At 46.5% G+C, this 10,245-nt stretch overlaps 1 protein-coding gene and 1 non-coding gene across 3 annotated transcripts; both read left to right on the top strand.

Moving 5' to 3' along the window:
• Tmem167b (transmembrane protein 167B) lies at positions 1-7,879 on the top strand. 2 transcript variants are annotated; one of them, XM_004659052.2, is made up of 3 exons: positions 1-118; positions 3,432-3,563; positions 5,206-7,879. In XM_004659052.2, exons 1-3 carry the CDS (start codon positions 109-111, stop codon positions 5,286-5,288), a joined length of 225 nt encoding a protein of 74 aa, XP_004659109.1. In that variant the 5' UTR covers positions 1-108; the 3' UTR covers positions 5,289-7,879. The 2 variants fall into 2 exon arrangements, with proteins under 2 accessions (XP_004659109.1, XP_044994688.1); XM_045138753.1 differs by having other exon boundaries at positions 3,432-3,628; positions 5,210-7,879.
• Positions 7,880-9,543: 1,664 nt separating this feature from the next.
• On the top strand, positions 9,544-9,958 carry LOC123456173. Its single transcript, XR_006634387.1, has one exon.
• The last annotated feature ends 287 nt before the right edge of the window (positions 9,959-10,245 follow it).

The raw sequence follows: 10,245 nt of genomic DNA, 5'->3' as shown, positions 1-10,245 counted from the left end.
AGCCGCGGCCCGGATCGGGAAGTGTCAAGCGGGAGCCGGGTTCCCCCGCCTTCGCCGCCGCCACCGCTGAGCCCGGAGCCCTTCACCCTCGCCCCGGGCCCAGCCACCATGACGAACGGTGAGCACCGATGCGCCGAGCGGAGGATGGGAGCGAAGGACGAGGGGGAGACGTGGCGGGCGGGGCTGGGACTGACGTGGTCGGGCTCCCCGCCCCCTCCCAGCCCTGACCCCCCGCCCCCACCCCGAGGCCTGGTGGTGCCCCCAGCTCTCCCGGGCTTGCAGACCCCGCTGCAGGTCCGCCGTCCCGGGCCCGTCTGTCCCCCGCCCCGTGCCCACACCCCCAGTCTTCCTTTAAAAAACTTTTTACTGACACCTTGCATGTATATAGACACTATATCATCCGTGGTCATAATCCCCTCCCACTACTCTCCCCTTTCCCACTCCCGAATCCCCTGTCCACTGAACCCCTTGGGTTTCTTTTTTCTTTTATTTCCTAGAAGTTCGTTCTGGCCACTAGGGAGGCAGGTCAGTTACCATAGAATTAGTGCCGTCTACCCCCAAGAAAGTGAAAAGCCTCCTTCTAGCCCCTTTGAGTTCTCTCACTTTCGGATTGTAGACTCGCTGAGACGAACAAGATAATCAAGAGGATATCAAACCCCACAATTTGAGGGTGGGGGAAAATGTAGACCCCCCCCCAAAAAAAAAGCCTCCAAAACTCCTAGCTGGGCGACCCTGTCTGGGGCTTCTGGCCAGTGTTGCTGAGGATGTATTTAGAAGCCACCCCTTCTAAATGATGTAGCAGTTGCACCTTGTTTATCTGACCTAATTTTCCTGGCCTCTTCAAACACTTTTATAGGCATGATTTGCGAATTCCAGGGGAGAGCAGGAAGCAGAGCCTTGGCAGTCAGCCTTACAAGAAAGGAGAAGAGAGAGCACTTTAGCCTGTATGATTGTTATTTATTTATTGGGGGTGGGGGCAGATAGATAGAGAATGGGTGCACCAGGGCCTCCAGCCACAGCAAACGAATTCGATATATGCTCAACCTTGTGCATCTGGCTTACATGGGTACTGGGGAATTGAACCAAGGTCCTTAGCTTCACAAGCAAGTGTCTTAACCACTAAGTCATCTCTCCAGCCCAGGAAGTATGATTTGAGGGGGACAAGAGAGCATTTTTTCTTTTTTTAAATTAAATGTACTTTAAAATTAAATATTTATTTAGAGAGAGATTGGGCACATCAGGGACTTCAGCTGCTGCAAAGGAACTCCAGACTCATGTGCCACACAACCTTGTGCATCTGGCTTACGTGGGTCTTGGGGAATTGAACCTGGGTCCTTTGGCATTGCAGGCAAGTGCCTTAACTGCTAAGCCATCTCTCCAGCCCATTTTTTTTTTTTTAAGGCATGCACCACTGCACCCAGCTGTTTTGGATATTTTATTTTAATTTTGTTTTATTTACTTGGGAGAGAAAGAAGCAGATACAATGGGTGCGCCAGGGCCTTCAGCTGCTGCAAGTGAACTCCAGATGCATGTGCCACCTTGTGTCTGGCATATGTGGGTCCTGGAGAATCAAACCTGGGTCCTTTGGTTTCGCAGGCAAGTAATTGCCTTAACTGCTAAACTATCCCTCCAGCCCCAGGAAAGCTTTTTTTTTTTTTTTTTTTTTTCAAAAGTACCTTTTCCATAGACTTGGGACTGAAGGCTCAGATTTCACCTCCTTGGAAATTTCAGTATTATTTACAAATGAGGGAAGCAGGAAAGTATGTTGTAGTTACCTTGTTGCTGGCACAAAATGCCCTACCAAAAGCAGCTTGTGGGAAGAAAGGGTTTATTTTGGCTTACAGACTTGAGGTGAATCTCTATGATGACCGCAGAATGATGTGGCAGAAGCAGAGGGTGGAAACCACCTCTGCATGAGAGTGAGCTGAACCCTGCAAGGGGGAGCTGGCTAAAGACCTATAAGCTCACCCCCAATAACACACCTCCTTCATCAAGGTTCCAATTCCGAAATGGCCTTCAGTTAGGGATGAAACATTCAGAACACATGAGTTTATGGGGGAACACCGAATTCAAACCACTACAAAGTAGTAAGTAAAGGTATCGTTTCTCATGAAAACGGTGAGTGTACTAATTGATTGCACCTAGCTGTGAAATAGTTCTACAGGAGGAAGACAAGTAAGAGTGTGGTTCAGCACTGGCAGAGACTGGTTATATACATGCTTTGGAGCTTCCTGAGTAGTCATACCATTCTATGGGAGGATTAGAGAGTGGATATCACCCAGAGGCGTAGTCTGAGCCTGGAAACAGAACATCCTGACATAATAGTTGGTAAATACATTTTGCCCGAGGTGATTCATTTTGCTTATCTTTATAACAGTTGGTTCACCTGTGTAAGAGGTGGAACAGTAAGCTTTCAAGTTAGCTAACCATTGCACTAGGGCCTTTCAGGGTGGGATGGTACATGCCTCTAATCCCAGCTCTGGGCTGAGGCAGATGGACCATGAGTTGAAGGCCAACACTGGCTACATAGGGAAACCGTGCCTTAAAAGCAAATAAGAAATGGGACATGGTCTCCGTAGCTCGGGCTGATGGTGAACTTGAGATCCTCCTGCCTCAGCTTTCCCTAAGCTAGGATTACAGAAGTGCAACATTGCCTTTTGACTGCTAATTTTTCCTTTTTTTGTTTTGTTTTGTTTTCTTACATAAATCTCTGATTCTGGCAGAAAGTTGGTTTGTAAGTAGAGTATCATGCATGAAGTATAAGTAAATATAGGAAAATTAGTCATGTGAAGTCTAACTCTTAGAATTTCCATTAAGTTTTACTATTTGCTTTCACATGTGTTCTGTACCAACACATGCAGCTCTCAAAGACTTAACTGAACATTGAGCTCTCCTTATTAAACAGTTTATCACAAGACTGTGTTTAGTTCTCCCACTCAGACTCCAAAGAATTTTATTCCTTACTCAACCTATTGCTAATATTAGTCATTCCTAGGAGGCTGATTCCACTTCAATGTGTTTATTTGGGATTGCTACTTCTTTTTGTTGTTGTTTTGTTTTTCGAGGTAGGGTCTTGCTGTAGCCCAGGCTGACCTGGAATTCACTATGTAGTCTCAGGCTGGCCTCGAGCTCTTGGCGATCCTCCTCCTACGTCTGCCTCCCGAGTGCTGGCATTAAAGGTGTGTACCACCATGCCCTGTGAATTGCTAGGTCTTGATAGGGGAGAGGAAGGGAACAGTGAACTTGTAAAGGGGAAGTCTGCAAACACTCGAGAACAGTAAAATACCATTGTTGGTCCCTGGACCTCAGCTGCTGCTTAACAAATGTTGACACTACCAGTTGAGGTTATCTTGACGTTGGATTATCAGGTAGGATCATCTCTCCCATACTAACCCAGAACTGAAGGTGTTCTTTGCTTCTTTATGTGACAGTGTACTCCTTGGATGGGATTCTGGTGTTTGGTTTGCTTTTTGTCTGCACCTGTGCCTACTTCAAGAAAGTACCTCGTCTCAAATCCTGGCTGCTGTCAGAGAAGAAAGGAGTTTGGGGTGTGTTTTACAAAGGTAAGGTCCTCACCAGGAAGGGAGAGAAGATGGCTACCTGTACACAGTGTGGCTCTGTAAACTTGAGGGTATAGGGCTAAAATGATATTTAGTTTTACCTGTAGAAAAATCCCTGAGATAGAGTCTGAGAGTATTTAAATTAAGACACCTATCAAGAATCTCTCTTGTGCTGGAGAAGTGGCTTAGCAGTTAAGGCATTTGCATGCAAAGCCAAAGGACCCAGGTTCGATTCTCCAGGACCCACTTAAGCCAGATGCACAAGGTGGTGCATGCATCTGGAGTTTGTCTGCAGTGGCTGGAGGCCCTGGTGTGCCCATTTTTTCTCTCTGTCTGCCTCTTTCTGTCTCTCAAATAAATAAAAATAGCCCTGTGTGGTTGCACACACCTTTAATCTCAGCACTTGGGAAGCAGAGGTAGGAGTATCGCTGTGAGTTTGAGGCCACCCTGAGACTACATAGTGAATTCCAGGTCAGCCTGGGCTAGAGTGAGACCCTACCTCGAAAAACCAAAATAAATAAATAAATAAAAATAAAATATATAAAAAAAACAAGAGTCTTTTTTTCCTTTTTTTTATATGAGAGAGAGAAAGAGGCAGTGAGAGAGGGGAAGGAAATGGGTAGACCAGGGCGTCTAGCCACTGCAGATAACTCCTGGTGCATGCACCACCCTGTGCATATGGGTTAAATGGGTCCTGGGGAATCAAACCTGGGCCCTTTGGCTTTGCAGGCAAGTGCCTTAACCACTAAGCCATCTCTTCAGCCCTGGTGCACACTTTTCAATTCCAGCACTCTGGAGGCCAAGGTAGGAGGATCATTGAAACTACATAGTGAATTCCAGGTCAGCCTAGGCTAGAGTGAGACCCTACCTTGAGCACCCCCCCACACACACAAAAAAATACTTGTTTACTTTCCAGGTGATTTTAATATTCTCCATGGAGGAAGAGTATACAAATTAAACACTTGTAGGCTGGCCTGAATTATTCTCACCAGTAGGAAGAATATTTTAACACTGAAACTTCCTGATTTTTTGGATAAGAATTTAATGCAACTGTAAATTTTGATTTAGTTAATTCAGATGTATTTTACTTTTATTTGGGGCACCTTCATTTTGCATCCTGCCTGCCTAAATCTTTCAAAATCAGGTAAAAATAAGGTCAGACATGGTGTTGCACCTCTGTAATCCCAGCTCTCAAGAGTCTGAGATAGGAGGATCTCAAGTTTGAGGCCAGCCTGAGCCATTAAGTGAGCTCTTGTCTTAAAACAAAAAGACAGGGGGGTGAGTCAGGCGTGGTGGCACACGTCTTTAATCCCAGCACTCGGGAGGCAGAGGTAGGAGGATCACCATGAGTTCGAGGCCACCCTAAGACTACAGAGTGAATTCCAGGTCAGCCTTGGCTAGAGTGAAACTCTACCTCGAAAAACAAGCAACAGCAGCAGCAAATAGGGGGTAGGGGATAAGGGATAAAATACACAAATGATGCATTCATCTAGTGCCTAGGGTACAAGGATAACATGCAAAAACACCCCCAGACCCTTGATACCCTTGCTAGTTCTCTTCTGAACTAGAGATCTCAGAACATCACCTTGCATGCAAGGTCTGGGGCAGGGCTTGGAGTGACTTTCTCTTTGCTTTTGCCTGCCAGCTGCTGTGATTGGAACCCGGCTGCATGCTGCTGTTGCAGTTGCCTGCATTGTAATGGCCTTTTACATCCTGTTTATAAAATGAATTTCAAAGTGCCCAGTTCATCAGCTGCCACCCAAGGCGACAGGGATGCAGAAGCTGTTGGAGGCCTGGACTCAGTGTAGGAGATGCAGCTAAAATCATCAGTCCCCAGGATGACACCAGAGCATCTCCCCCTGCCCTGTGCAGGGGAGCTCCTCATGATCATGAACACGAAGCTTCAGAGGACTTCAGAAAACCAACTTCTCTGACCTGTGTGCAAACCAGCCCTCGGCAGCGAGCATCTGTGTCCAAATAGATTTCACCCCTCGGGGATACAAGTACAAGCCTCCTACTTAAAAACCTGTCACCTGGGTTGGGGTTGTAGCTCAGTGGTAGAGCATTTGCTTAGCATTCTCAAGGCCCTGGGATTTCCCCAACACTGCAGAAAACAAACAAATACACAACCTGGTACCTATTTTGTTCTTCAGTCCTTCAGGATTTTTTCGAATGGAAACCCACAGGCTGTGCCCAGACTTCTTGAAAGCAGAGAGAATTTTCCAGACTTGACTTTTTCCACTGGTTGATTTTGTATTTGGCAAATGGGGGAGGGAGGGTAAGTGATGGGAATGAGAGTTATGTAAAAGGCCAAGAAATGGGTCGGCTTTAGAAACCTGCCCTTTATCCCCATCTGGGAATGTAGCTGGCGTAGCTCACCGCGAGCAGATGAAGCAGCCTGTGGTGTGCTGGTCGCGTCAGTTTGCCAGGAGCATCTGAGAGTGTGTGAGATTTGGGAATTATCTGTGATGAGACTAGTGAGCAGTGACTGAGAGGTGAAAACATCTTCTGTTTACCACTATCCCCCCAAGAAGACTTCAGTCAATCAGATGATGTAGAAATGAATCAGCCATTGCTATTTCCTAAAGCTTCTTCTTTTTTTTTTTTTTTTTTAAATTTCTAAGTTACTTAGCACTAAATGCTGTTACACAGTTTTAAATACCAACACTAGGGGGAAAGAAACTATTGAACAAATAATTGATTAATATATTTGAAATTATAATTAGTATGTCAATTCATGTACTAGTTATTTCATCTAGTATAAGAATTGATTGTGATGAAGGTTTAGATAGATAAAAATTTTGTCATGTTATAAAAGAGAGCCAGGCGTGGTGGTGCACACCTTTAATCTCAGTGCTCGGGAGGCAGAGGTAGGAGGATTGCTGTGAGTTTGAGGCCACCCTGAGAATACACAGTGAATTCCAGGTCAGCCTTGGCTGGAGTGAGACCCTACCTAAAAACAAACAAACAAATAAAAAGATATAAGCATTCTTTAAGTTTCTGTTAAAGCAATTTTTAGTTGATTGTTTTTCTCGGCCAACTCAGTTTTCTTCATATTGCAGTATTCTGTCATTGTTTCTGGAAAGTCTATTTGCTATGAAGAATATGAGAGACTGAAATGGAGAGAAGTTGCTGGTGTCCATTGCCATGTTTGGACAGCTCAGAGTCCATTAATAAAATGAGATGTTTACTGAGTCAAGGAAAATGGAGTTTTGCAATTGAGAGTGAAAGGCTTTAACTCCTGAGCTAATCATTTTAGATGACTCAACATTTGAGGGAAGACTTTTGCACTTCTTCCTGCTCCTATCAGTCTGCAAGGGAACTGTTGAACTTATGAAGCCTACAGCTTGAGTAAAAAAAAAAAAAAAAATGCAGGTCCAAAATGACAGTTAGCAAGTGTAGACATAGATCTTCCCATTGAACTGTCTCTTGCAGTCACGTTTCTTTATGGACAGGTTCGCTGTGGTTGACTCCACAAATGTGACAAATGATCTTGTTTACTACTCCAAACGAATAAAAACTGCTAAGAAGTTAGGCTCTGCCATCCGCAGTTTAGTGCTTTAAGGAGTTCTAGAAGAGAAGGTCACCGAGTAAACCCTCTCTTTGTCATCATCTCAGAGTTGTGGCTGTTCTCTCTTCAGGAACTGGTCCACAGGGTAAGAAATTTTCAGTGGTTTGTGTGTTTTCCATGGTCACTTCTGAGGAACTTTCACGTCAGCGAAGGGAAATCATTGCAATGGGAAAGAATTACACCTTGTGGGTGTGTGCTTGGGACCTGTTGGCCAAGTGGAACGTCACTCCTTGGAGGCAGGTTCAGCGTGTTTTGCACTTGTTATTTTGAGCTTTAATGACTTGTTTTCTAATAGGGCTTGTGGGTCTGGTGTTTAGATCTGCTTCATATTTTATGCTAGTTACATTGTACAGTTCTAATTCAAACCCATGTGGGGCAGCTTCCTGCATGGCCTGAACTCTGAAGCTGAATCGGAATGTACCAAAAAGTGCATGAGGTGAGAGAGGAGCAAAGACACACCCTAGTTCATTCTTGACTTTGTGTAAGCAGCGTATAGAACTTGGTTTACCCTATGCCTTGTCTTGGTTGATGTATCATATTTTGACTAAAAATGATTCAAAGTTCCCTGAGGGAGTGTTTTAGGGATGGAGATATGAGGATAGCAATATTGTCTCAGATTCAAACTGGCATCACCATAGCCTTGTATTCCAGGGCAAAATGAAGTCAGTTCCTTTTTATAGTTGAAATACAGTTTTTTATTCACTGTTGTCTGCACAAATCCTTGAAAATAAAATCTTTTTTCCCTATAGTCTGTTTTGTCACAGTAATTTTATTCAATTGTGTTCCATCTTCCCTTGGGTTCTACTAGAGTATTGCCTTTTTTAAAATAAATTTTTAAAAATTTATTTATGAGAGAGAGAGAAAAAAATAGAATGGGCATGCCAGGGTCTCTAGCCACTGCAAATGAACTCCAGATGCATGTGCCACCTCATGCATCTGGCTTACATGGCTATAGGAGAATCGAACCTGGGTCCTTAGGCTTCATAGGCAAGTACCTTAACTGCTAAGCCATCCCTCTAGCCTGCCTTTGTTTTTTCAAGGTAGAGTCTGTAGCCCAGGCTAACCTAGAATTCACTATGTATATCCTCTGGCTGGCCTTGAACTCACAGCAGTCTTCCTACCTCTGCCTCCTGAGCACTGGGACTAAAGGTGTGAAGGTGTGTACCATCACACTTGGCAAGCACACCTTTTTATTTTTTGGTTTTTCAGGCTGACCCAGAATTCACTATGTAGTCTCAGGGTGGCCTTGAACTCACAGTCATCCTCCTACCTCTGTCTCTTGAGTGCTGGAATTAAAGGCATGCACCACCATGCCTAGCACCTTTATTTAAAAAAATTACTCATTTATTTGAGAGAGAAAGATAAATAGGGGGGGAGAGAGAGAGAGAATGGGCATGCCAGGGCCTCAAGCCACCGTAAACAAATTCCAGATGTGTGTGCCCCCTTTTGCATCTGGCTTACATGGGTCCTGGGGAGTCGAATCTGGGTCCTTTGGTTTTGCAGGCAAGTGCCTTAACCGCTAAGCCCTCTCTCCAGCCCTCCACTTTTTTTTTAATAATTTTTTTTTCCAGGTAGGGTCTCATTCAGCCCAGGCTGACCTGTAATTCACTGTGTAGTCTCAGGGTGGCCTTGAACTCACGGTGATCCTCCTACTTCTGCTTCCTGAGGGCTGGGATTTTAAATAAATATTTTGTTTATTCATTTGACAGAGAATGAGGCAGAGAGAGAATGGGTGCACAAGGTCCTCTAGCCACTGCAAACAAACTCCAGATACATGTGCTACTTTGTGCATCTGATTTACTTGGTTACTGGGGAATCAAACCTGAGTAATTAAGGTTTAAAGGCCAGTGCGTTAACTGTTGAGTCATTTCTCCATCCCGCTTGATAGATACAGAGGCAGGCAGGCAGAGTGGAGATTAAGTATGAGTATGCCAGGGCCTGAACTCCAAATGCATGTTCCAATTTGTGCATCTGGCTTCACATGGGTACTGGGGAATTGAACCCAGGCCTTCAGGCTTTGCAAGCAAACCAGCCAGGTCCTTAGATAATTGTTGAGTCAGTAGGATGCTGGTGCAAAGATTGCTTTTCTTCCAATTGTTTATTGTAGGGGTTGGGTGGGACAAGTACAGATTATAGCATCAGAAGTCTAAAATGGGCGCGGTGGCGGACGCCTTTAATCTCAGCACTTGGCAGAGGTAGGAGGCCGCCCTGAGACTACAAAGTGAATTCCAGGTCAGCCTGGGCTAGAGTGAGACTCTACCTCCTCTCCTGTGTGACCTCCCAGCCACACGAGGGCGGCAGAGTGCGCCCTTGACGAAGTGGGTGTGCTGGGCTCACCACCTGCTCGATGATCCCTCCCAGAATCCTTCGCGGTGAGGCCGAGGGCTTTAAAAAGAAGGTGCGACTTCCGCTGCCCGGCGGTGGGAGTGTGGCCTGGGGCGGCGGTGTGCGTCCAGCGAGTGCGGTGTGGGAGGCGCGCGTGGGCCGAGTGTGAGAGCGCGGGTGTGCGTGCGTGTGCGCGCGCGTGGGGTGCAAGGCGAGCGTGTGCGTCCGCCCCTGCGCCCCTCCCCCGCCCGCCTACACTTTGATCTTATTTGATCGGGTCGTGACCCCAGCCCCGCCGGGCCGCCCCGACATGAAAAGCAGCCCTCCTGCGAAGCCCCACGGGGCGCTGTGCAGCGAGGCCCCCCCGGCGGCGGCTGCGCCGCGGACCCCGCGAGCCCGGAGCTGGTCCAGCGGGCCCGGCGCTCAGAAGTGATGAACTGATCAGATAGACGAGGCCGGGGCGCGTCCCCGGCCCCTGATTATCTCGGCGATTCTGATCTGAGCCCGGCCGCCGGCGGCCCGAGCGGATGTCAGGCCTGCAGTTGGGAAAGGCTCGAGGCTTTGTTCCCAACGCAGTTTGTCTTCCCAGCTCCCCTTTGGTTTTCTGATTTCGTATCTTGTTTTTAGCTTGGGCTGTCCTTTTTCTCAAAATACTTACTAGAGAGAGAGAAAGGCAGATAGAATGGGCACGTTACGGCCTGTAGCCACTGTAAATGAACTCCAGATGCCTGTGAAACCTTGTGCATCTGGCTTACGTGGGTCCTGGGGGAATCGAACTGTGGTCCTTAG

The sequence above is a fragment of the Jaculus jaculus genome, chromosome 19 (genome assembly GCF_020740685.1).
Source record: "Jaculus jaculus isolate mJacJac1 chromosome 19, mJacJac1.mat.Y.cur, whole genome shotgun sequence".
Taxonomy (NCBI): Eukaryota; Metazoa; Chordata; class Mammalia; order Rodentia; family Dipodidae; genus Jaculus; species Jaculus jaculus.
Note: the sequence above shows the minus strand (reverse complement) of the source record. Positions and strands in the feature narration are given on the sequence as shown.